This window comes from Phaseolus vulgaris, chromosome 1 (genome assembly GCF_000499845.2).
Source record: "Phaseolus vulgaris cultivar G19833 chromosome 1, P. vulgaris v2.0, whole genome shotgun sequence".
NCBI lineage: Eukaryota > Viridiplantae > Streptophyta > Magnoliopsida > Fabales > Fabaceae > Phaseolus > Phaseolus vulgaris.
The window spans coordinates 21,812,269-21,839,808 of NC_023759.2; the positions used below are offsets into that span (position 1 = coordinate 21,812,269).

Sequence of the window (27,540 nt, forward strand, 5' to 3'; positions counted from 1 at the left end):
TAGGCCGAGAAGCCTTGCTGACTTCCTTCGGTTTAGGCAGTCGAAAATTTGAACCATTGTTCCTAGCTACTACTTCTTCTTTAACATTAATGTGGGCGACCGCTCTTTGTCTGATTTCAGAGAAAGATTCTGCAGGGCTTCTAATTAGGGAATCATAGAACAGTCCTGGAATGAACCCTTGCTCAAAGGCGGACACCATGACATTCTCATCATGAGTTTAGATAATCCTTCAATGTCTCCCCTTCCCTCTAGCACACATTGAAGAGATCATATAAGACTGGGGGCTTGACATGGTCGGCATAGAACCAATCTCAGAACAATTTGGCGAACTGTGAAAAAGAGGTAATATGGCCATCCGGGAGTCCACTGAACCACTGTATTGCCGTGCCCGTGAAGGTGCCCATGAACATCTTGCACCACACTGCATCTGACTCACCCAAGATAATCATCTGGGCATTGAACGCAATTAGGTGACTTTCTGATGTGAGTTGATTTTAGGATTGTTCATTTTATGGTGTGACACTTTACTTAGATTGGGATTTTAAGCAAGAATATGGTGAGATCTCTATGAAGATCCCCATTGGACACGAACTTAACCAAGTGGTTAAGTAAGTGTGAAAGTTTACTTCACAAGAGTAAAAGGAAAAGACAATTATAAGGTGAAAATGATGCTAAAATGTGCAAAATTAAAGAACATGGAAAGGAAAACCAAATAGAATTGTCGAATGGAAACAAGGAAAACCAAACAAGAACATGATACAAAGAATAAAAATGGAATGACAATGGAAGAAGAGATGAAGGAAGGAGAAAGCTTATGTGATGGATTTGAGAAATGGAACACGCCACTTGGAGTGTGATTGGCCTCTAAGATAAGTGATGATAGCCGCCACTTGAGAGCTCTCAATACTCACAAGATAAGACCTAACTGTTAAGAGGAATTCAAACCTCACTAACACCTCACACAATTTGTGCAGAGTAACTCTTCTTCTATTAATTTCAACTTGTAAAATACACTAGGTATGCCTCCTATTTATAGATGAAGGAGCCTTGGAGAACAAGGACAAGGGGTAGATGGGAAAAGGGAAAAAATGGGCAGCCTTAGGGTTTGACTAAGGCTTTTCCTAGGCTTGTCAAACCCGCATCCTAGGCTTGTCCTTCTAGAAACTAGGTCAAAATGCCTTGCAAAAGGGTTAGGAACAAGCTAAAATGCTACCTACACTCGCTATTATACTAAAGGCACCTTATTCTAGCCTATCTTTGCTATTTGGACCGCTAAAGTGAGCCTAAATTATTTACAAACATATTCTATTTTTTAAGAAGACCAAAAGGAAGAACTTCTGCTATTTGGGTTTGTAACTTCTTCTTCTTTTGCTGATTCTTTCTCGAGGCTTAATGGGGCTTCGCCTTGTATCTTGATATGATTGACCCTTTTGGGAAGTGCTTGTTGTGTCCTTAGTTATCTGCCGGTTTGTATCACTTTCAGAGTCTTCTACCCCGTGAAAGTAATCTTGGGTGCCACATAGTGCGCGTGCACTAGTTCATCCACTATAGCCCGCGCGAAAGTCTCGGGGCAGTCTCTCTCTGAAGGATTTCACTCTCATTCTCTCGGGATACGTCGGTCTCTATGCAAATCCTCATTGGTTTTGCATAACTCCTCTCGTAATCTCTCCTGCTCCTGTCTGGACTGCTCGTTGGCTTCTTGGAGATTCTTGATGGTCTCCATAAGCTGATGCAATGTAAGAGCCTCACCTCCTTCTTGTCCCAATGGAACTTGCCTCGTATTCCTCATCTCCGTCTGTAAACTCGAACCAGAATGTGGATGGGATCAAGTTTTAGCGGGTCCCACGGTGGGCGCCAAATGTTCTCGCCGGTTGAATGCCCCTTCTGGATCTACCTCTTCGGGAGTCGAGTCCAAGCCTCCCTGTTGCACTAGAATAAGGCTTCGGTGAGACAGAGGGCGCCCTATTTGTTGATTACACTCCAACGATCAAGTCAGTTAGGGTTAGCAAAAGTAACCAGTTAAGAAAGTGTATAAAAAACAGCGTACCTTTACCTAGAGACTTAGTCTCCTTTTATTGCCGCACATGCAACATGCAACCATTCTCCCTGAAGATAAGCAAATCTTAACTGAAAATATACTAAACACATTAATCTTTTACTTGTAACAGAAAAACCACCTGTCATGGGCACCAATGATCTTCAGGTGCTATCCGCAGGCCCACTTTCTGTTACCAATGCATCTCCCTATCTTTTTAGGGTTAATAACAACTAACCACGTGTAACAGATATGCAACAAAAAAAATATTACCACATACTAACAACAGATATGCACAATAACAACAATATTATTGTTCACCGCCCCCAAACACATCTATAAGAGAATTTATATATAAAATTACTTTGCGTAACCAACCCTACCACACATTTTGGGCCTAACTTGGAAAAAGGTCATCCGCACAAATCTCACCCAGACCCAAAGACCGAGCTGACTCCCAATTCCACAAAATAATCAAGCATACGAAAATACTACCGAGAACCAAACACTAGTCAGTACAAAAAACAAAGTTATTTTTTTAAAATTATATTTTATATATTTGCACTATTAGAAATTTTTTAAATATAAACTAATTTTAGAAAAAAAAATATTGATTAAATTAGATATTATTTTAAAGATTAAAAAGATTATTGATATCTTAATTAATTTTTATTATTCATAAATAACTTTTAAATTGATATTTAATTGATTATCATTATTATTTATTATAAATAATTGTATATATAATTTATTATTAATTAGATATTAATTTAAAATTAATTTTATTATAATAAAAATACTTTAATACTAATAATTTTATTAGTTTCTGAATTATATATGACAATTAATTATTTTTTATCTTTAAAATTAATTTTTATTTAATAATTTTTTTATTATTTATTATAGATAATTTTGTATCTGAAAAATTTATAATTGATTATTTTTCATTACGATTTAATGTAATTTCTAAGTTCATACTTAATATATTTACTATAACTTTACTAGCATGACAAACACATAGTCTGAAAGATAAAAAGAGAACAAATGTCTATGATTACTACTAATTAATCTTATTCGTAGACATGAAGATCACTCTAAATGTCTTTGCAAAATTCTTAAATAAGATTGCTCGTTTGACCAACTAAACTAATAAAATAATAATAATATTTAATAATATTATTAATAATAAATTTTAATAAATAATAATAAATATATAATTATTTATAATAAATATTTAAATTTATATAATAATAATAATAATGATAATAATAATAACATAGATTATAAAAAGATAATATAGTAATTTTATTTTATAAATATATTTTGTATATTAAAATAATTTTAAAATAGTAACTTATTTATAATAATTGTATTGGTTGGACGTGTTCGGGATTCTGACTCGAGCACTTAAGTATGTTAACTTGGCTGGTCAGGTCAATTTCGGAAGGTACCTAATTCGGTCGAAGATAAATGGTAAGCCTAATGATGCGTTAGGAGTTCGGTCCAGACTGTTGGAAGCTCATATTTAGAAGATAATTAAAGTAAAAATAATAGAAAGAATAACTGAATTGGTTAAGCACAAATATTATCGTAAATCTCAATGAAAATAAATAGTTAGAGATAATGTTGTCTGTGCCCATAGAATAAATGGATATATTAATAGAATATCTTTATGTTTGTTAAACTCTTGAAAGGAGGTCTATGAATACTATAAAAGGGGCTTGAGACCTTGAGCAAAGGTAAGTTCAATCTCGCGATACTACACTCATACAAATACTTTATATTCAGATACTGATAGTTATATGCTCTCACTAACTTGATCATCAGAGTTTAATCAATAGGTGGAACTCCCCTCATTGTGAATTATTAGCATCCTAAAGCAAAAACCACAAAAAAGAAAAGACAAGCCTAAGAGAGATATTACCATTGTGAATTATTAGCATCCCGCTAACTACCAGTGGCATAAATGATCATTACCATTTAAATCTGTTGTGATGTTTTAAATTTGTTATCAAATTATTATGAAAATCACAAATGTATTTAAATATGCCATCATATTATTCAAAATATAATGTACCGTCCCGTACCCGGGCGTTGACCAGAAGTCAAAGTCAACAAATGGTGGGACCCCTCAAGGGACCCAAGGAAGAAAAGTCAACAGGTCGCCCTAAAGTAAGACGTCGCCCTAAAGTAAGACATCGCCCTAAAGTAAGACGTCGCCAAGTAAGACGTCGGCAAGTAAGACGTCGCCAAGTAAGACGTCGCCAAGAGAGGCATCGCCCAAGAGAGACATCGCCCAAGAGAGACATCGCCCAAGAGAGACATCGCCCGAGAGAGGCATCGCCCAAGAGAGACATCGCCCAAGTAAGACATCGCCTAAGCAAAGACATCACCCAAGAGAGACATTGGGCCTCGACAGTTCAGAACAGTAGCAAGGAGAAGAGAAAGGTGGCTTCAAGGCCATAAGTTCTAGTACCAGTATTGGGAGACCCTGGGACAGATACGACCCATGAGAGGGCAATGACCAGGGGAGAACCACGTGCATGATACGAGAGAAAGGTAGATACACCCCCAGGGCGAGTGACTAGTGATTGGGGCACATGAGTTGGCACCCAAAAAGTCAACCCACGTGACAGAAGCACTTCGCAGAAAAGAGGGCTCACACGATGGAAAAACCCTAAGTTCGGTGGCGGCGCTGTGGAATCCTCTGCACAGAATAACCATCAAGTCAGAGGGGCACGTGGCAATGCACATGTGCTCATTAAAGGTTTCAGTGAAAGTTTGCCAAGGTACGCGTTAATTCAGTTAAGATTAGAATATTCCAAGGAATGTTTTTATACGCTTTCAATGCGCTTTAATGATGAGAGGTGTATAAAAAGGGACCTTGGGAGCATTTGAAAGGGGAAAGTTTTAACCTAATTCTCATAGTCACACAGAGCACAAACCCTAATTGTTCTTGACGGCGCACCCAGCTGTGAGCACAAGGCAATTAGGGCAACACAGTTTTAGCCCTTCAGTACAGTTTTCGATCACCCTCAAAGCATTCGTTCAAGTGTTCCGATACGAGGGTGCGTCACCCTTTAATGTTTCTCGCTAGCTGACTTGATCGTCGGAGTGCAAACGGCCGCGAGGGCTCCCCTTTGTTAACTTCTTTTCAGGTATCTTTGACAGAGCAAAAACGAAGGTGCCCTAGCTCACGAGGACAAGCCACGCGCAAAGACGATCCCGGTCAACCGGCGGGAACAGATAACATAAAAGATTATTATCTTTTAAGTATGTTGTGATATTATTCTGAAGATAACAAATATAATTGTTATTATTTAGATATGTTATCACATTATTATGAAAATTACAAATATATTTAAATTTGTTATCATGTTATTCTGAAGATAACATAAATGATTATTATCTTTTAAGTCTCTTGTGATATTATTCTGAAGGTAAAAGGTATAATTATTTCTTATATATAAAAAATTTCATATTAGACACCACTATGCAACTTGACATCTCAGCTAGGCTGACACCTCAAGTAACAACAATCATCTGTCATCATATGAAAAAAATATTATTAAAAAAGAAAAACGAAAGAAAATACAAAAAAACATGGGGGACTAGACCAAAACCCATGTGTTAACAAACACGATACATAGGTAGATTATACCTATTCATAAAGAATTTTAAGAACATACTAGATGGAAGCCTACTATACCAATGAAATGATTCTCTATGAATAAATCCTAAATTAGCCAACTTATCAGCACACGCATTCTCTTCACGAAAAATATGAGTAACCCTAAACCTGATTTTCCCACAGTAATTAAGACAAGTATTGATGTGAGTTGATTTTAGGATTGTTCATTTAGGTGACACTTTAGATCTATGATTGAGATATTTAGGCAATTAAGAGTGAAAGCCTAAGGAAAATCGCCACTAGACATTAACTTAACCAAGTGGTTAAGTAGATGTGAAGGTTCATTTCACAAAGGAAAAAGGAAAAGACAATTATAATGTGAAGATGATGACAAGAATATGGTGCGGAATTTAAGCATGGAAGGTAATAACATATGCAATAACCAAATGAACAAAAGGAGACCAAAAGAAGAACATATTTATGAATTGAATGGAATGACAATGGAAGGAAAAGAAAATGAAGGAAAAAGGAAGCTTATGAGAAATGGAGTTTGAGATGATGAGCATGCCACTTTGATGATGAAATTACTCCAAGATAAGTGTTGAAAGCCATCAGTTGAGAGCTCTCAAATTCTCACAAGATAGGACTAAAGACTAAGAGGAACAAGCCTCACTAGCATCTCACACAAAATGTGCAGAAGTAACTTTTCTCTATTTCATTCAACATGTCAAATACACTAGGTAGGCCTCCTATTTATAGGTGAAGGAGCCTTGGAGAACAAGCTAAAGGGGTAGGATGGGAAAAGGGAAAAATGGGCAGCCTTAGGGTTTGACTAAGTCAAACCCGCATCCTAGGCTTGTCCTTCTAGAAACTAGGTCAAAATACATCCCAAAAGGGCTAGGATTAAGCTAAAATGCTACCCAGCCCCTATTATGCTAAAGGTACCTTATTCTAGCCTATATTTGCTATTTGGATTTAAGATTTCCAACAGGAAGAACTTTAGATGCTCTGGTCCTTGTTCAATTCTCCCTCTGGTGAGGTCTCTACTTTGAGATGACTTCTCATTGTGTAAATTAGCATCCTTGGTGTACAGATCAGGTCATCGGGTGTGATGACGTGGCGGCAAGTGATAATATAGGCGTGTTGAACGGGACACCTGGCCGACAGAAGGGAAGTAAATCGGGAAGTCAGTATGGTCGCCGATCGCTGAATTGGCGTTCTCCGATCTCTAGTGTGCGTAACCGGCGGTCACCAGAGTTGCGTCATAGTCGCCGTATGTGAATACTAGGAGATCAGGTGGTTAGAGATCGCTGGGGAATACTAGGAGATCGGGTGGTTTACACACTGTACCATCCTGGTAGTCGGAAGTGATGACGTGGCACCAAGCTACAGTGTAGGCGTGTTGACAAGGCGCCAGGGTGGCAGAAGAGGAGGAAGTCGGGGGGCTTGTGAAGTCGCCAGTTATTAAGTTGGCGTGTTCCGATCTCCAGCATACCAGAACCGGCGATCACCCAGTTGAAGATGAAGTCGCCAGATGTAAACTCAGGCGACCAAATAATTGGAGATCGCCAGAGCAAGCACATCGCCAGAGATGAAGGTGGCGCAGATTATGAAGGCGGCCGGCGAGACCGCAGGGAAGGTGTACGAGAGCACCCTAACTCGCCAGTTCCAGTAGAGATCGCGCTCCCAAGTTAGCTATGCACTGGCAGTACCAGGCATAAGTAACTTAGCCAAAAAGAGAGTCAGAAGCAGCGCCCAAGTCAAGGAGGCTCCAGATGATGGCACGTGTACGACTGGATGCGAGCCACGTGTCTAGGTCTGTAACTGCCAGGAGAGAGAAAGTGACCAAGTATATAAGAGTTCTCAACGAACTTTCTGAGGTACTGTACCGCCCTGCTGGTCGGATGCGATGACGTGGCATCCTGTTACAGTGTAGGCGTGTTGACAAGGCGCCAGGTTGACAGTTGGGAAGGAAGTCGGGAGGCACATGTAGTCGCCGATAGTTAAGTTGGCGTGTTCCGATCTCCAGCTTACCAGAATAGGCGATCGCCAGGTTGGGGACGAAGTCGCCAGATGCAGACTCAGGCGACCAGGCAGTCGAAGATCGCCAGAACAAGCACATCGCCGAAGTTAAAGGAGAAGCAGATTATGAAGGCGGCCGGCGAGACCACAGGGAAGGTGTATGAAGGCCCTACCTCGCCAGTTTCAGTAGAGATCGCATTCCTGAGTTAGCTATGCACTGGGCAGCACCATGCATAGGTAACTTAGCCAAAATGAGAGTAGAAGCAGCGCCAAGTCAGTGAGCCTCCAGATGATGGCACGTGTACAGTCGGATGCAAGCCACGTGTCCAAGTCTGTAACTGCCAGGAGAGAGAAAATCACCAGGTATATAAGAGTTCTTAACAGATTTCCTAAGGTACGCACGTTCAGTTCATACACTTTACGCTTGCGAGTGACAGAGCTGTTTGTGAGAGAGATTTGCACGGTTCCAGTTCTTAGTATTTGGTGATACCGTCACTGACTTGAGCGTCGGAGTGCGATCGGCCGCAGCGGCGCCGTATCGTTTCTTTGCAGGTTCTTGAGATAGATCCAGAGGAGGAACGGAAGTGAGAAGCGGTGCGCACGTCGATCCTTTGACGAGGCATTCTCCAGCGCTCCGGTCAACAGGCAGGATCATCAGGCGCCCACCGTGGGGCCGTGTAAAACGTGCTCCCATCCACAGCGTGAGTTCGTGGAGGTTTTCGAGGTTTTCTGCGCGGTTGTGTGCTGGTGCAACCGTCGTTCTTGGTTTCTTTGAGTTTCGTTCGGGGAAGTTTGTGTTTTAAACCGTTCGTTTGGTTTTTCGGTCGGTGGATTCGAGTTCTTTCGTTTGGTTGTTTGGTTCGCGGGGAAACGGTGGTTTTTGGTGAAGCTGCGATTTTCTTCGAAGGTTCGCGGTTTCTTGAAGTCCTTGCGCAGTTTCTTGAATCTTCTCCGATCGGTCGCTGATTCGTTCGTGGTTGAAGTGTTATTTGCTGTACTTCTGTGGTTCGCTGAAGTTAATGAGAAAGATGAGAAGCAATCGTTCCAGTCCCGTGGCTCCCGTCGCAGCTGAAGGCGACGCCGCCATGACCATGGCGCAGATGGCAGAAATGATGCGCTCATTGCAGGCCACTGTAGAAGCCTCGCGCGTCGAGCAGGTGAGGATACATGAAGACCTGGTCGCCTCTCGCGCCAGGAACGAGGAGCTCAGCAAAGTAGCTGAAGAGCTACGTCGAGCTCTTCAGGAGCAGCAGGGTCGTTCTTCAGCTGAAGAAGTGGCACCGTCGCCGCCGCCTCGTGTGTTCCCAATGCCTTTCGTTCAGGCGATTACCGACACACCAATTCCCACGAGCGTGGTTCCGGTTAAGGCTGTGTTTACCGGCGTGGAGGATCCAGAGGCTCATCTGACCACGTTCCACACACAGATGATGCTGTCGGGAGGGTCGGATGCTGTCTATTGTAAGATGTTCGTGAGCACGCTCCAGGGAACGGCGATGGAGTGGTTTGTGAGCCTGCCTAATGGCCACATAACTAATTTTCAGCAATTTTCGAAAATCTTTGTCGAGCAGTATATTGTGAACAAGGCACCGCCCAGGGTGTCCTATGACCTGTTTGATATAAGGCAGTACCATGGGGAGTCCCTCAGAGACTACCTCAATCGCTTCGGAGCGCAGATGGTCAGGTCGCCGGCCAAGGATGAAGAAATGCTGGTTTATGCCTTCAAGAAGGGCGTGCAGCCAGGGCCATTCTGCGAAGCCTTGATCAGGGCTCATCCAGCGACGTTTGCTGAAGTCAGGCGACTTGCGGTGGCTCACATCGCCGACGAGAGTGAGGTCGCCGAGAAGAGAGGCAGTGTGGCTCCCGTTAGGCCACGCGCCCAGACCAGGATCCAGCCACAGAGAGTGCTGGAAACGGCAGCGGCGGCCAGAAAGGATCAAAGGACTCGCTATCCTTACGATAGGAGAAACAAGGGAAGAAGCCAAGCACGCCAACCGCCAGCACGCCAACAACCAGCACGCCGGGAATACAATCGCCCACCTAAGCACAAATTCGTCATGGGACTAGCGGACCTGATCGCTATCCCTAACATATCAGCTAGATTGAAGGCGCCCGAGAAGGTGGGCGACAAGGTGCTAGGGTCGAAGCCGGACGTCTGGTGCGAGTTTCACCAGTGCTTTGGCCACAACCTGGACTCATGTTTGTCTTTAGGATACTAGCTCGATGACCTGGTCAAGAGCGGGTTCCTAAACGACTATCTGCTGGACAGAAGGACCGGAGGGGCGTCGAGTTCCCAGCCAGCAGGTGGAGAAGCCCAGCAACATGAGATGCCTATCCATGGGGAGATCCACACCATTGCAGGGGGTTTCTCAGGTGGTGGATGCACCGCGTCGCAGAGGAAAAGGTACGCGCGATCGGTGATGTCAGTAGACATGTTTGAAGATCACTCGCCCGAAGTGGACATTACGTTCACCAAGCAGGATCTTCGGGACGTTGTGCCTCATGACAACGATCCCATTGTTATTTCGTTGATCACGGCGGGGAGGAAGGTCCACCGAGTTCTGGTGGACCAAGGAAGTTCGGCAGACGTGATGTTCTGGCCGACTTTCACGCAGTTGGAATTGCCCCTTGACCAGCTAAGGCCCTATGGAGGGTGCTTGTATGGGTTCGCTGGCGACCAGGTGGAGGTCAGGGGGTACATCGAGCTGAGAACCACGTTTACCGATGAGGCTGGGTCGAGGACGGAGAAAATCAAGTACCTCATCGTAAACGCCCCCTCAGCATATAACATCCTGCTGGGAAGGCCCACTCTCAACAGGATAGGCGCAATTCCATCGACTCGGCACATGAAGGTGAAGCTGCCGTCCATGGAAGGGGTGGTGATCACGATAAAGTCTGATCAGAAGGAAGCGAAAAAGTGCTATGAAAATAGCCTGAAAAATAAAAGATCAGTGAGCTATGTCACAACCACCCCACCGCCCGGTGTGAAGCCCAGACCGCCGATAATGGAGGAGGCCGCTGGAAGGGACGTAGAGATGGTAGATGCTGAGCTGGGGGAGAGGAATGCTGCCCTGGAGGAGGAAGAGGCGCGGAATCGCCCGGAGGAAGCAAGGGAACTCGGAATCGCCAAGGCGGTGATCGCCAGAGAGTCCAGGCCCAAACCCGTCGAGCAGTGGCTCGAGAAGGAGATCGGGGGGAAGGTTTTCAAGCTCGGAAGATCTCTGGAGGTCGATCTCCAGGACCAGATCGCCAAGGTGATTGAACGGCATCTGGACGCGTTTGCCTGGTCTGCTTCGGACATGCCCGGGATCGATCCCGACTTCTTGTGCCATCATCTGGCGATGGACAACATGGTGAGACCGGTGCGGCAAAGAAGGAGGAAATTTAATGAAGAAAGGAGGCAGGCGATCAAGGATGAGACCCAGAAACTCCTCGCTGCAGGCCACATCCGGGAAGTCCAGTACCCTGAGTGGCTGGCAAATGTCGTGCTGGTAAAGAAGAGCAACGGGAAATGGCGCATGTGCGTCGATTTCACCGACCTGAATAAGGCTTGCCCAAAGGATTCGTATCCTTTACCAAGCATTGATGCCCTGGTTGATAGCGCTGCAGGGTGCAAGCTGCTGAGTTTCCTGGACGCCTTCTCGGGCTATAATCAGATCAAGATGCATCCCATGGATGAAGAAAAAACAGCTTTCATGACGGAGAGGTCGTGCTACTGTTATAAGGTGATGCCGTTCGGGCTGAAGAACGCGGGGGCCACGTACCAGAGGCTGATGGATCGAGTACTTGCACCGATGCTGGGAAGGAACGTGCAAGCTTACGTCGATGACATGGTCGTGACCTCGCAGGAGAAAAGCGAGCACGTTGCAGACTTGGAAGAGTTGTTCACGACGATCGCCAAGTTCAAGTTGAAGCTCAACCCGGAGAAATGCATTTTCGGCGTGGAGGCTGGAAAATTTTTGGGTTTTCTCTTGACTGAAAGAGGGATAGAGGCCAACCCGGACAAGTGCGCCGCCATCTTGGCGATGAGAAGCCCGACTACAGTGAAAGAAGTCCAGCAGCTGACGGGTCGGATGGCGGCCCTATCCCGCTTCGTGTCAGCAAGCGGAGAAAAGGGACATCCCTATTTCCAGTGTCTGCGGCGCAATAACAAGTTCCTTGGACGAAAGAGTGCGAGGAAGCTTTCGTCAAGCTGAAGGAATATTTGGCGAGCCCGCCGGTTTTGTGCAAACCACTGGCGGGAATCCCTATCAGGTTGTATTTCGCTGTGACTGAGAGGGCGGTGAGTGCTGTGCTCGCCCAGGACCAGGATCAGGCTCAGAGACCTATTTATTTCGTGAGTAAAGTGTTGCAGGGCCCAGAAACGAGATATCAGGCCCTAGAGAAGGCTGCATTGGCTGTGGTGTTTTCGGCGAGGAGGTTGCGCCACTATTTCCACAGTTTCACAATACTGGTGATGACTGACCTGCCCATCCAGAAGGTCTTGAAGAAACCTGACGTTGCAGGAAGAATGGTGAAGTGGGCAGTCGAGTTGTCAGAGTTTGACATTAAATACGAGCCTCGAGGCCCGATCAAAGGGCAAATCTTTGCAGATTTTGTAGTCGAGCTCTCTTCAGAGGCGACGCGGGTTGAAGGAGATGATTTCCGTTGGGTACTCTCGGTGGATGGATCGTCAAACCAGCAGGGTAGCGGTGCTGGAGTCATATTGGAAGGACCCAACGGCGTGCTGATCGAACAATCGTTGAGATTCGCCTTCAAAGCCAGCAACAATCAAGCAGAGTATGAGGCGCTGATCGCCGGGATTCTGCTGGCTAAAGAGATGGAAGCCAGAGTGCTGATGGCTAAGAGTGACTCGCTGCTAGTCACCGGGCAAGTAACAGGCGAGTTCCAGGCTAAAGATCCACAAATGGCGGCTTACTTGGCGTATGTGCAGGAATTGAAGAGTTCCTTCGCCTCTTTTGAAGTGGTGCATGTGCCCCGAGAACAGAATGCCCGAGCTGACTTGCTTGCTAAGCTCGCCAGTTCGGGCAAGGGGGGTAGACAGAGGACAGTGATTCAAGAAACTTTGAAGACGCCGAGGGCATTTGTAGCAGATCACCTGGTCCTTCAGATAAGCAGGTCGACGGAGAGAGCAGCGAGAAGCCATAAGTCTTTGACGCAAGAAACCCTGAGATCGCCAAGAATTAGAGCTTGTCGAGGAGAAAAGGTGGACGTGATGCAGGTCTGCGCCACCCAAGAGCCAGACACATGGATAACACAGTACGAGCGATGCCTGGCGGATGGCCTCCTCCCGTTAGATCCAACAGAAGCTAGGAAGGTAAAGAAGAATTCCAGCAAGTACACACTGATTGATGGCGATCTGTACAGGTTTGGGTTCACTCACCCACTCCTGGAATGTATACACGGCGAAAAGTGCACGAGAGTTATGGCAGAGCTCCACGAAGGAATATGTGGAAGTCACGTCGGGGGTCGAGCTCTGGCCGCCAGGACTCTCCGTGCAGGCTACTACTGGCCATCCATGAGAGAAGATTGCAAGAAGTATGCCCAGTGCTGCAAGCAATGCCAGCAGCACGCCGATTGGCACAAGGCGCCTCCCGAGGAGTTGAAGTCGATCTATAGCCCTTGGCCGTTTCATACTTGGGGAATCGACATCCTGGGACCTTTTCCACTGGCGATCAGGCAGATGAAGTACTTGGTGGTGGCGATTGAGTATTTCACCAAGTGGATTGAAGCAGAACCAGTGGCCCAGATCACCGCGCACAAGATCGAAGGCTTCGTGTGGAAGAATATTGTGTGCCGGTTTGGAGTGCCTAAGCGCCTGGTATCAGATAATGGGACTCAGTTTGCGAGCCACCTGTTGAAGAAGCTTTGCGAAGGGGTTGGAATTCAGCAAGTGTTTGCATCCGTCGAGCACCCTCAGACTAATGGCCAGGTGGAATCAGCTAACCGGGTGTTGCTGAGAGGTTTGAAGAGGAGGCTCGAGAAAGCCAAGGGGAGTTGGGCTGAGGAGGTACCCCGAATAGTTTGGGCGTACCACACCACCGAGCAGTCAGGAACCCATGAGACCCCGTTTAGTTTGGTCTATGGGTGTGATGCCATGATTCCAGTCGAGATTCAGGAGAGCTCGCCGAGATTCCAGAACTTTGTAGAGGAAGACTCGAATGAAGAGAGAAGACTGAACCTGGATCTGCTGGACGAAGTCAGGGAGGAGGCAAGGCTGAAGGCTGAGGCGGTGAAGAGAAGGGTCGAGCGAAGGTACAACTCAAGGGTGATGCCAAGGCAGTTTAGAGAAGGCAATCTGGTGATGAGAAAGGCCCACCAGTACGAGATGGAGAATAAGCTATCACCCAAGTGGACTGGACCGTTCAGAATAACCGAGGCACTCGGGAACGGAGCCTATCGCTTGGAGACGTTGGAAGGGGGGGCGATCCCTCGTACCTGGAACGCCACACACCTGAAGTTGTACTATAGCTAAGAGCTTTGTAAGTAAAGACAAACACAAATATTACATTGCAATGTCTCTGTTAAAACAGTTTTAAGGGGGCACTCTTTTTTCCCTAAGGAGGGTTTTTAATGAGGCCGCCCAATAAAAGAAGAGTTTTCGAAGTATAAGGTGTTTTCAGACCGCATATGTGTTATTTCCAAAAGTTTCGAAGAAAGACCTTGTCATTCGTACATGATTTGAGGCACGAAAAGATATGTCGCGTGTTTTCTAAAATTTTAAAGTCCTCATCGTTTTTCGGCGATTAGAGGCACCGGTTAAGTTTTTAAAGTCCTCATCGTTTTTCGGCGATTAGAGGCACCGGTTAAGTTTTTAAAGTCCTCATCGTTTTTCGGCGATTAGAGGCACCAGTTAAGTTTTTAAAGTCCTCATCGTTTTTCGGCGATTAGAGGCACCGGTTAAGTTTTTAAAGTCCTCATCGTTTTTCGGCGATTAGAGGCACCAGTTAAGTTTTTAAAGTCCTCATCGTTTTTCGGCGATCGGAGGCACCAGATGGAAGACCTCAACGCCCTCGCGCGTTTTGAGGCAAGTTAAAAAGACCTCCTCGCCGTTGAGCGAGTGCAGGCGAGAAAGAGAAAAAGTCCTCCGTGTTTCTGGGAGCGAGAAAATGTAACTCCCGGGGCAACGCAGAGGCAAGTTAAAGACCTCCTCGCCGTTGTGCGGGCGCAGGCGAGAAAGGTCCTCAGTGCATCCAGGGGGGGGGAGATGTACGCCCTGGGCAAGTTGAGGCACCTGACAAAGTCCTTCTCGCCGTCGAGCGAGTTAAGGCCGTTTAAAGTCCTTCTCGCCGATGAGCGAGTTCAGGCGAGTAAAAGTCCTTCTCGCCGATGAGCGAGTTCAGGCGAGTTAAAAGACCTTCTCGCCTGTGCGCGAGTATAGGCAAGATAAAATCCTTCTCGTCTTGAACGAGTTCAGGTATGGCGGAGAGGGTGGAAGAAGCTTGAAAGGCGGCTAAGGTAGGTTCGAAGAGAACGCCTAAGCCAGCCAGTCTTTAGCTCTGAGGTTCAGGGGAGGTAAAGGAAGGTCCCAAAGGGCATTTCTGCCTCAGATAAAGAGACAACTGCCAAAGCCTGAGGCTAAGAAAAGCTGGTGTTGCCAAGAGGTCTAGGTGATCGCGAAAGTTCAAACACGGCGAGAAGGTTGGAAGACTTGTTTGATAAAGCGGGTCAAGTGGGACGTTGTTTGAACCAATGATTGAATCATAGTTCATTGCTTGGAACCTTTCTTACGATCAGGTTAGTGCCTCAGGGGTGCAAGTTGTTTAAAGCGATTATTGCTTAAGTTTGAATCAGCTCGAAGAAGTTACGCCAAAGGTCGTGTTTGCAAAATCACCAAGTTAAGCGTAGCAGAGTTAGGCATACAAAGAAAGTAAAGCGCTCAAGAGAAGTCAGAAGACATATCCAAATTTCGCTATTGAAATAAGTGGCTGTTCAAAATACATGTGCAAGAGTTTTTACAAGATAAATACAAGTGAATTCATAAAGAGGCAGAGGGGGTAGAGTTGGTTGAGCCTTCGGCGGGAACGACCTTCCCATCTACTACTTCGTTGTCTAACGACACCATGCTAAGGTCAAGATCAGGGAAGAGGCATGCAAACTGTTCTCGAGCGGCATCAAACCTAGCAACCAGAATCTGAGCAGAGCTTAGCTTAAGTTCTTCAATTTGCTTTTGAAGTTCTTCAATTTGCTTTTGAAATCCTTCAACCTGCTGCTTAAGCTCCTTGTTCTGCTGCTCCAGCTCTTCGACCTGTTTTTGGAGTTGTTTGTTGGTCTCTTGAGCTTGAAGAAGGTCGTCAGCCACCTTCTTAGATTCTGTTTGAGCCTGGGCCAACTCGGCAACCATCTTCACCTTCTCTTTGTTTGCCTCGGAGAGATCAGCCATGGCGTCGTCTCTTGCTTTCTCTACTTGCCCAAGTAGCTTCTCGCGGTCGATCGACCTCTGCTCCAGCTTCTGTACCTTGTCGGCATTGGCTTGAATTTGAGCCTCCAGGTTGCTCGCCTTGGTACGCAGAGGCACGATTCTGCTTTCAAGTTCGACCTTCTCTTGGGCAAGTTCGTGGACTTTGCGGCGAAGGTCGACAGCTTCCTTGCGCGCAAGCCTAAGCTCGGTGTTTAGGGCATCCTCCACTCGAGAATGTTCCATTTCCGCGAGCGTTAGGCTGAATGACACCTTCTCCACCTCGACCTTCATTGTGCTGTTCTCGGTCTTGAGGTTGTAGATGTCATCCTGTAGCCGCCTGGTGGAGCTCTCCACAGCTCTCGTTATGATTGATGGGATATCCTCTGCAATGGTTTTGAGTTTAGCAGTCAGAGGTTCCCACATCCTCGTCACCTCGAGGGAAAGATTTGCAGCTTGGAGAGGCGCCAGGGGGGCTTGTTGAGGGTTCTCGTCGCCGCCTTCCTTAACAGTATTTTCGGTGGTTGCTTCTTGGCGCGGCGACGCAACCGGGGACTCGGTGATTAGGATTGGAGAGGTGTGAGCGACCTCATCCCCGATTGGAATGACTCCTGCAGCTGAGGTGTTGGAAGGAGGGCCCCCTCCTGCTGATATATGTGGAGTAGAGGCGCTCGGGGGGTCCTCTAAGAAGTTTGGCTCTTGGGCCTCAGTTGCAGGTGGCGCAGTGGCCAATGGGACTGCTTGGACTGGTGGTGAAGGGGCTTGTGGTGCTGGTGGTGAAGGAGGAGGAGCGGGTGTTGATGGTGGTGTTGAAGCAGGAAGAGGGGGCGGGGCAGGTGGGGAAGATGGCGCCACCCTCTTCCTTTTTGTGACAAGGCCATCCTCTGTGACCTCGTCGTCCTCCTCCTCATCCTCTTGGACAACTTGGGGGGCTTTCCGCTTTGGCCTCTTAAGGACCAGTTTCTTTCGTTGAGTGGGCGCCTTAGGCGGTGATCGCCCTTGGATGATGGCCTTCTCGACCGCCGAGTTGGGAACCGTCTGGGAGCCGGTCGCCAACCCGTGGTTTCGGGCGAGCGCCTTTAGATCGGCGAGCATGTTCTTACCCAACATGGTATCTGCATGAAATGAAAGTGCATAGGTTAGCTTAAAGGAGAATGGAGTAAGTGTACAAGGCAAGGAAACAGCAAAAGCAGGCATATGCAGAAAAGATAAAACCAAAGTCTTGTGTGTGTCGCACAAGACGCCCAGAAACAATATCTGAAGCAATGTGAAGACAAAGATGTAGTGTCCTGACCTATTTGAAATTCCAACTGGTCCTCAAAGAACTCGAAGGAAATCAGGGTGGGGGTCAAGAATGTTATGTGGGCATCCGCCACCCTCTTCCAGAAGAGACAAAGGTCTCTGTCCAAAGCTCCCATGCTGTCAGGACTTCTGGGCCTCCTGAAGCAGCTCTTAGACTCTTTTTTTCCCCTTGTCCACCCAGTACAAGGGGAAACCGTCGAGAAGGGAAGGGTCTTTGTCGTTCGCGCGGACCTGGATGAACTTCCCCTTCCAATCCTTATACGACTGCTGGAAGATGGTGAAGATGGATCTCCCAGCGATGGCGTTCAGACTGACCCAAAGGCGATCGCCTGGGTGTTTGGCCTCAAACAGAAATAAAAATACGTCCACTGACGCAGGCAACCCCAGGTGGGCGCATGTTACCTCAAAAGCCCGGACGAATGCCCAGCTGTTGGGGTGAAGCTGGGCGGCAGCGATGTTGAGCTCGGTTAAGAGTTCCCTCTCAAATCGAGTAAGAGGGAACCTGAGTTTAACTTTCTTGAAAAGAGTGGTGTAGACGAAGCAGAAGGGCCCGTCGGCGCTCACTTTATCATCAGCACACACTGGCAGAGTGGCTGGGCAAGGCAGCACCATCATTCTCTCATCGTGCTCCTTGTGGAATGATTGGTAGGCCTCGTCCCCATTGGTCAATCGTAGAACCGCTCCCGCGGTGTTCACCGACGACGTTTCCTTTAAGAGGGTTGAGTTAGCCCATGAGTATAACGTCTTGAAGTCTGGCAGTGGGGTGGGGGCTCCTCCAGCGTTTGGTGGAGTCGCCTGGGCCAAAGTGGTTTGAGAAGACGCGGGCCTCACAGCCTGCGAAGAGGGGGCACCACGAACTTGCGTAGAGTCGTGTGCTTGAGAAGGAGGGTTTCGCGCTGACGGAGGGGGGTTCGGGGTGATCTTCGTGCGAGTCATGGTAGCAAACTGCAAACGAAGAAGAAAGGAAAAATAATCAGGAGGGTTACAAAGGCTGACTCGATCAGGGAGGGAAGGTGAAAGACGAACGAATATGAGTTCGTTGCGACGATCGGCAGAACCCTAAGTTACGAGAAGGAGAAATGGAAAACAGCCCACAGCGTATGCACCAGACAGTTATAGGATGATGCAAATCGGTGAAAATGCAAGAAAACCCAGCAGATGAAGGAAAGTAGTTACCTTTCGATGATCGGGAGAATGTTGAAGGGAGGTGGTGATCTAGAGCGTCGAGGAACGTCGAGAGCTTTCGCAGAGGGAAATAAGAGCGTACGCAAGTTTGAAGAAAGTGATGAAACAGTAGGAGCGTAAGGGGTTTAGGGGTTTTCGAACGGTTTTGGGAAGCGCTAACGGCAGATGAAGATGGCCGTTGATGAGAGCCACGTGTCGAAAGATGCGTGAAGCATTTGGTGGAGCGTCAGAGCAGCAGAAAGTACTACCGCTTGGAATTCTGCGCCCATGCCACGTAGACCGGTGTTAACGAAGGCTTTTTCAGTCTTTTCGCTAGACAAGTCTTCGCTTAAGACTGGGGGGCTTGTGTACCGCCCTGCTGGTCGGATGCGATGACGTGGCATCCTGTTACAGTGTAGGCGTGTTGACAAGGCGCCAGGTTGACAGTTGGGAAGGAAGTCGGGAGGCACATGTAGTCGCCGATAGTTAAGTTGGCGTGTTCCGATCTCCAGCTTACCAGAATAGGCGATCGCCAGGTTGGGGACGAAGTCGCCAGATGCAGACTCAGGCGACCAGGCAGTCGAAGATCGCCAGAACAAGCACATCGCCGAAGTTAAAGGAGAAGCAGATTATGAAGGCGGCCGGCGAGACCACAGGGAAGGTGTATGAAGGCCCTACCTCGCCAGTTTCAGTAGAGATCGCATTCCTGAGTTAGCTATGCACTGGGCAGCACCATGCATAGGTAACTTAGCCAAAATGAGAGTAGAAGCAGCGCCAAGTCAGTGAGCCTCCAGATGATGGCACGTGTACAGTCGGATGCAAGCCACGTGTCCAAGTCTGTAACTGCCAGGAGAGAGAAAATCACCAGGTATATAAGAGTTCTTAACAGATTTCCTAAGGTACGCACGTTCAGTTCATACACTTTACGCTTGCGAGTGACAGAGCTGTTTGTGAGAGAGATTTGCACGGTTCCAGTTCTTAGTATTTGGTGATACCGTCACTGACTTGAGCGTCGGAGTGCGATCGGCCGCAGCGGCGCCGTATCGTTTCTTTGCAGGTTCTTGAGATAGATCCAGAGGAGGAACGGAAGTGAGAAGCGGCGCGCACGTCGATCCTTTGACGAGGCATTCTCCAGCGCTCCGGTCAACAGGCAGGATCAGGTACGCACGTTCAGATTATACTCTTTACGCTTGCGAGTTCTAGAGCTTACTGTGAGAGAGAACATTGCACGGTTCCTTGAGATTTCTTGAGTGTTCTTGCTCTTAGTATTTGGTGGTTCGGTCACTGACTTGGGCGTTGGAGTGCGATCGGCCGCAGCGGCGCCGCTCTGTTCTTTTGCAGGTTCTTGAGGTGGATCTTGAAGAAGGACGGAGGTTTGAAGCGGTGCACACGTCGATCCTTTGACGAGGCAGATTCCAACGTTCTGGTCAACAGGCAGGATCATCAGGCGCCCACCGTGGGGCCGTGTAAAACCTGTTCCCGTCCACAGCGTGAGTTCTTGGAGGTTTTCGTAGTTTTCTGCGTGGTTGTGTGCTGGTGCAACCGTAGTTCGCTGTTCGCTTAAGATTTGTTCGGTGATTTCGCGTTTTCCACTGTTCGTTTGGATTTTTGTTCGGTGAAGTGAGGTTTTCTGCTGTTTACGCGCGATTTGTTCGGTGGAGTTTGAGTTCCTTCGCTCGTTTGATTATCCGTGGGAGAAGCGGTGGTTTCTGGTGGAGTTGCAGGTTTCTTTGGAGGTTCGCGGTGTTCGTGAGTTTCTTGCAGAGTTTCGCGCAGTTTTTCCGATTGATCGCTGAATCGATCGTAGCTGAAGTAAGTGTTGTTCGCTGTATTCTGTGATTCGCCAAGTTTCATGAGAAAAATGAGAAGCAATCGTTCAAGTCCGGTTGCGCCCGTCGCTGCTGAAGGCGCCGCCGCCATGACCATGGCGCAGATGGCAGAGATGATGCGTTTCTTGCAGGCAACTGTGGAAGCCTCGCGCATAGAACAGGCGAGAATGCACGAGGACCTGGTCGCCTCTCGCGCCAGGAATGATGAGCTTAGCAAGGTGACTGAGGAGCTGCGTCAAGCTCTTCAGGAGCAGCAAGGGCGTCCTATTGCTGAGGAGGTCGCGCCGTCGACGCCGCCTCGTGTTTTCCCTATGCCTTTCGTTCAGGCGATTACTGACACGCCTATTCCTATGAGTGTGGTTCCTGTTAAGGCTGTTTTCACCGGCGTGGAGGATCCTGAAGCTCATCTCACCACGTTCCATACGCAGATGATGCTGTCAGGGGGGTCAGACGCCGTGTATTGCAAGATGTTTGTGAGCACGCTCCAGGGAACGACGCTGGAATGGTTTGTGAGCCTGCCTAACGGTCACATAACCAGTTTCCAACAGTTCTCGAAGATTTTCGTCGAGCAGTACATCGTGAATAAGGCACCGCCCAGGGTGTCTTACGACCTGTTTGATATAAGGCAGTATCAGGGAGAGTCCCTCAGGGACTACCTGAATCGCTTTGGGGCACAGATGGTCAGATCGCCGGCCAAAGATGAAGAAATGCTAGTCTATGCATTTAAGAAGGGCGTGCTGCCGGGACCATTCTGCGAGGCGTTGATCAGGGCACACCCCGCTACGCTTGCTGAGGTTAGGCGACTTGCGGTGGCTCACATCGCCGACGAGAGCGAAGTCACCGAGAAGAGAGGAAGCGTGGCCCCCGCTAGGCCACGCGCCCAGACCAGGATCCAGCCGCAGAGGGTGCTGGAGACAGCGACGGCCAGAAGGGATCAGAGGACTCGCCATCCTTATGATCCAAGGAAGAACAAGGGCAGGGGCCAAGGACGCCAGCAACCAGCACGCCGGGAATACAATCGCCCGTCTAAGCACAAGTTTGTCATGGGATTGGCGGATCTGATCGCCATTCCCAACATATCCGCTAGGTTGAAGGCGCCAGAAAAGGTGGGCGACAAGGTGCTGGGACCAAAGCCGGACGCCTGGTGTGAGTTTCACCAGGGCTTTGGCCATACCGTGGACTCGTGCTTAGCATTAGGATACCAGCTCGACGATCTGGTTAAGAGCGGGTTCCTAAATGATTATTTGCTGGACAGAAGGATGGGGGGCGCGTCAAGCTCCCAACCAGCAGGTGCTGAGGCTCAGCAGCACGAGATGCCTACGCACGGAGAATTCCACACCATTGCAGGGGGTTTCTCAGGAGGTGGATGCACCGCATCACAGAGGAAGAGGTACGCAAGGTCTGTGATGACGGTGGATATGTTTGAAGACCACTCGCCAGAAGTGGATATTACATTCACCAAGCAAGATCTCCGGGATGTTGTGCCTCATGACAATGATCCCATAGTAATTTCGCTGATAACAGCAGGAAGAAAGGTCCACAGGGTGCTAGTGGACCAAGGAAGCTCGGCAGATGTGATGTTTTGGCCGACTTTCACGCAGTTGGAGCTGCCCCTTGACCAGCTGAGGCCCTATGGAGGATGTTTGTATGGTTTCGCTGGTGACCAAGTAGAGGTCAGGGGGTACATAGAATTGAGAACAACGTTTACAGACGTGGCGGGTTCAAGAACGGAGAAAATCAAATACCTCGTTGTAAACGCTCCTTCAGCATACAACATCCTGTTGGGAAGACCCACGCTCAACAGGATAGGTGCCATACCGTCGACCCGGCACATGAAGGTGAAGTTGCCGTCCATGGAGGGGGTGGTTATCACCATCAAGTCCGATCAGAAGGAAGCGAAGAAGTGCTATGAGAATAGCCTGAAAAACAAGAGATCGGTGAGTTACGTAACAACCACCCCGCCTCCTGGTGTGAAGCCCAGATCGACGGTAACAGAAGAGATCGCCGGAAGGGAGGTGGAGATGGTGGACGCTGAGCTGGGGGAGGGGAACGCTGGTCTGGAGGAGGAAGAGGCAAGGAATCGCCCTGAGGAAGTGAGAGAGCTGGGAATTGCCAGGGCGGTGATCGCCAGAGAAACCAGACCAAAACCCGTCGAGCAGTGGCTCGAGAGAGAAATCGGGGGAAAGATCTTCAAGCTGGGAAGATCCTTGGAGGTTGAGCTCCAGGACCAGATCGCCAAGGTGATTGAGCGGCATCTGGACGCGTTTGCATGGTCCGCTTCGGACATGCCCGGGATCGACCCCGACTTCTTGTGCCATCATCTGGCGATGGACAACTTGGTGAGACCAGTGCGACAAAGAAGAAGAAAGTTCAACGAAGAGAGGAGGCAGGCGATCAGGGACGAAACACAGAAACTCCTCGCTGCAGCCCACATCAGGGAGGTCCAGTACCCTGAATGGCTGGCAAATGTCGTGCTGGTGAAGAAGAGTAATGGGAAATGGCGCATGTGCGTCGATTTCACTGACCTGAACAAGGCTTGCCCAAAGGATTCGTATCCTTTACCAAGCATAGACGCCCTGGTGGATAGTGCTGCAGGGTGTAAGTTGTTGAGCTTCCTGGATGCCTTCTCGGGGTATAATCAGATCAAGATGCATCCCATGGACGAAGAGAAGACAGCCTTCATGACGGAGAGATCGTGCTACTGCTACAAGGTGATGCCGTTTGATGGATCGAGTACTTGCACCAATGCTGGGAAGGAACGGGCAAGCGTACGTCGATGACATGGTCGTGACCTCGCTAGAAAAGAGCAAGCACGTTGCAGACTTGGAAGAATTGTTCACGACGATCGCCAAGTTCAGATTAAAGCTTAATCCAGAGAAATGCATTTTCGGCGTGGAGGCTGGAAAGTTTTTGGGTTTCCTCCTTACTGAAAGAGGCATAGAGGCCAACCCTGATAAGTGTGCCGCCATCTTGGCGATGAGGAGCCCAGCTACGGTGAAGGAAGTTCAACAGCTGACAGGTTGGATGGCAGCCCTGTCTCGCTTCGTGTCAGCTAGCGGAGAAAAGGGCCATCCCTATTTTCAGTGCTTGAGGCGCAATAACAAGTTTGCTTGGACGAAGGAGTGCGAGGAAGCCTTCGTCAAGCTGAAGGAATATCTGGCGAGCCCGCCGGTCTTGTGCAAACCGCTGGTGGGAACCCCTCTCAGGTTGTATTTTGCTGTAACTGAGATGGCGGTGAGTGCGGTGCTCGCCCAGGATCAAGATCAGGCTCAGAAGCCTATTTATTTTGTGAGTAAGGTGTTGCAGGGCCCCGAAACGAGATATCAGGCCCTGGAAAAGGCTGCGCTGGCTGTGGTATTTTCGGCGAGGAGGTTGCGCCACTATTTCCATAGCTTCACCATACTAGTGATGACTGACCTGCCCATCCAGAAGGTCTTGAAGAAGCCTGACGTTGCAGGAAGGATGGTAAAGTGGGCGGTAGAATTGTCAGAGTTTAATATTAAGTATGAGCCCCGAGGCCCGATCAAGGGGCAGATCTTTGCGGATTTCGTGGTCGAGCTCTCGTCTGAGGCGACACGAGTTGAAGGGGACGACTTCCGTTGGGTGCTCTCGGTAGATGGATCGTCGAACCAGCAGGGTAGCGGTGCTGGAGTCATTTTGGAAGGACCCAACGGCGTGCTGATCGAACAATCTTTGAGATTTGCCTTCAAAGCCAGTAACAATCAAGCAGAATATGAGGCGCTGATCGCCGGGATTTTGCTGGCCAAAGAGATGGGAGCCAGGGTGCTAATGGCTAAGAGTGACTCGCTGCTAGTCACAAGGCAAGTAACAGGCGAGTTCCAGGCTAAAGATCCACAAATGGCGGCCTATTTGGAGTATGTGCAGGAATTGAAGAGTTCCTTTGCCTCCTTTGAAGTAGTGCATGTGCCCAGAGAGCAGAATGCCCGAGCTGACTTGCTAGCTAAGCTCGCCAGTTCAGGCAAGCAAGTCGACGGTGAGGCAGAGGACGGTGATTCAAGAAACTCTGAAGACGCCGAGAGCATTTGTAGCAGATCACCTGGTCCTTCAGATAAGCAAGTCGACGGAGAAAGCAGCGAGAAGTCATAAGTCCCTGACGCAAGAGACTTTGAGATCGCCGAGAATTAGAGCATGTCGAGGAGAGAAGGTGAACATGACGCAGGCCTGCGCTATCCATGAGCCAGACACCTGGATAACACAATACAAGCGATGCCTGGCAGATGGCCTTCTCCCACTGGATCCGACAGAGGCTAGGAAGGTAAAGAAAAATTCTAGCAAGTACACATTGATTGATGGCGATCTGTACAGGTTTGGGTTCACTCACCCACTCCTGGAGTGCGTACACGGCGAGAAGTGCACGAGAATCATGGCAGAGCTCCACGAAGGTATATGCAGAAGCCACGTCGGGGGTCGAGCTCTGGCCGCAAGGACTCTCCGTGCAGGTTACTACTGGCCATCGATGAGAGAAGACTGCAAGAAGTATGCCCAATGTTGCAAACAATGCCAACAGCACGCCGATTGGCACAAGGCGCCTCCCGAGGAGTTGAAGTCGATCTACAGCCCTTGGTCGTTTCATACTTGGGGAATCGACATCCTGGGACCATTCCCGCTGGCGATCAGGCAGATGAAGTACTTGGTGGTGGCGATTGAGTAGTTCACCAAGTGGATCGAAGCAGAGCCAGTGGCCCAGATCACCGCACACAAGATCGAAGGTTTCGTGTGGAAGAATATTGTGTGCCGGTTTGGAGTGCCCAAGCGCCTGGTGTCAGACAATGGGACTCAGTTTGCAAGCCACCTGTTGAAGAAGCTTTGCGAGGGGGTGGGAATCCAACAAGTGTTTGCATCCGTCGAGCACCCTCAGACAAATGGCCAGGTGGAGTCGGCTAATCGGGTGTTGCTGAGAGGTTTGAAGAGAAGACTAGAGAAAGCCAAAGGAAGCTAGGCTGAGGAGGTACCCCATATAGTCTGGGCGTACCACACCACCGAGCAGTCAGGAACCCATGAGACCCCGTTCAGCTTGGTCTATGGGTGTGATGCAATGATTCCAGTAGAGATCCAGGAGAGCTCGCCGAGATTCCAGAACTTTGTAGAGGAAGATTCGAATGAAGAAAGAAGGCTGAACCTGAATCTACTAGATGAGGTCAGGGAAGAGGCAAGGTTGAAGGCTGAAGCGGTGAAGAGAAGGATTGAACGAAGATACAACTCGAAGGTGATGCCAAGACAGTTTAGAGAAGGCGACCTGGTGATGAGGAAAGCCCACCAGTACGAAATGGAGAATAAACTGTCGCCCAAGTGGACGGGGCCGTTCAGAATAACCGAGGCGCTCGGGAACGGCGCCTACCGCTTAGAGACATTGGAAGGAGGGGCGATTCCTCGCACTTGGAACGCCACGCACCTGAAGTTATATTACAGTTGAAAAGCCTTGTAAGTAAAGACAAACACGAGGTTATATTACAATGTCTCTGTTAAAACAGTTTGAAGGGGACACTCTTTTTTCCCTAAGGAGGGTTTTTAATGAGGCCACCCAATAAAGAGAAGTTTTCAAAGTACAAGTTGTTTTAGATTGCGTGCCTGTTGTTTTCAGAAAGTTTTGAAGAAAGACCTTGTCACTTGTATGTGGCTTAAGGCAAGTTTGAGATATATTGCATGCTTTCTAAAATGTTTTAAGTCCTCATCGTCTTTCGGCGATTGGAGGCACCAGTTAAAGTTTTAAGTCCTCATCGTCTTTCGGCGATCGGAGGCACCGGTTAAAGTTTTAAGTCCTCATCGTCTTTCAGCGATCGGAGGCACCAGTTAAAGTTTTAAGTCCTCATCGTCTTTCGACGATCGGAGGCACAAGTTAAAGTTAAAGTCCTCATCGTCTTTCGGCGATCGGAGGCACCAGCTAAAAGACCTCAACGCCCTCGCGCGTCCTGAGGCGAGTTAAAGACCTCCTCGCCGTCAAGCGAGTGCAGGCGAGAAAGAGTGAAAAGTCCTCAGTGTTTCTGGGGACGAGGAGATGTAACCCCTGGGGCAATGTAGAGGCACCAGTGAAAAGTCCTCAGTGTTTCTGGGGGCGAGAAGATGTAACCCCCGGGGCAATGTAGAGGCAAGTAAAAGACCTTCTCGCCTATGAGCGAGTTCAGGCAAGTAAAAGACCTTCTCGCCTATGAGCGAGTTCAGGCAAGATAAAATCCTTCTCGTCTCGAACGAGTTCAGGTGTGGGGTTGAGGGTGGACGAAGATGGGAAGGTGGCTAAGGTAGGTTCGAAGAGAACGTCTTTGTTCTGAAGTTCAGGAAGGTAGAGAAGGATCCGAAAGGCGCCTCTACCCCCAGATAAAAGAGCAATGGCCAAGGCATGGAGCCAAACAGAAGCTGATATCGCCAAGAGTCTTTGGCGACCAGGAAAAGTTCAAGCAGGGGCGAGAAAGTTAAAGACCCGTTTTGATGAAGCAGATCGGGTGAAGAAATGTTTTAAGCCAGTGGTTGAGTTGAAGTTCGTTGCTTGAAGAATAATTTCGCGCTAAGGTTAATTGCCTTAAGATTACGAGTTGTTAAAGTGATTATTGTTCGAAGTTGAAATGGTTCGAAACAGTTAAGTACAAGATCGTGCCTACGAAATTACTAAGTTATTTCTCTGAAGTAAATTGCGCAAGGGAAGTTAAAGCAGCCAAGGAAGTCACAAGAGGAAATGCAAAGGCAATCTCATTAAGTAAATATCAGTTCGGGGTACGTAAATAGAAAAAGAAGAAAGTTCATTACAATTGCATACAAAGAAAAAGCATAAAGGTGGTGGATGAGGGGAAATTGATTAGTCTTCGACGGGAACCACCTTCCCATCCACCACCTCGTTGTTTAAGGACACCATGCTGAGATCCAGATCGGGGAACAAGCATTCAAACTGTTCCCGTGCAGCCACGAATCCAGCAGCCAGAATTTGGGCAGAACTCATATTAAGCTCTTCAATCTGTTTCTGGAGTCCTTCAGTTTGCTCCTTCAGCCCCTTATTCTGCTGCTCCAGCTCTTCGACTTGCTTCTTGAGTTTTTCGTTGTTTTCTTGAGCCTGGAGAAGGTCTTCAGCAACCTTCTTGGATTCCGCTTGCACTTGGCCCAATTCAGCAGCGATCCTCCCCCTCTCTTTGTTGGCCTCGGCAAGCTCAGCCAT

At 48.3% G+C, this 27,540-nt stretch overlaps 1 protein-coding gene across 1 annotated transcript; it reads right to left on the reverse strand.

Annotated features, from left to right (window-relative positions):
- Positions 1 to 1,597: 1,597 nt before the first annotated feature.
- LOC137815689 (uncharacterized) lies at positions 1,598 to 27,540 on the reverse strand. The gene is made up of 2 exons (XM_068618802.1): positions 27,295 to 27,540; positions 1,598 to 1,795 (listed from the first exon to the last, which is right to left on the reverse strand). The coding sequence occupies exons 1-2, from the start codon at positions 27,538 to 27,540 to the stop codon at positions 1,598 to 1,600; spliced, it is 444 nt and encodes a 147-aa protein (XP_068474903.1).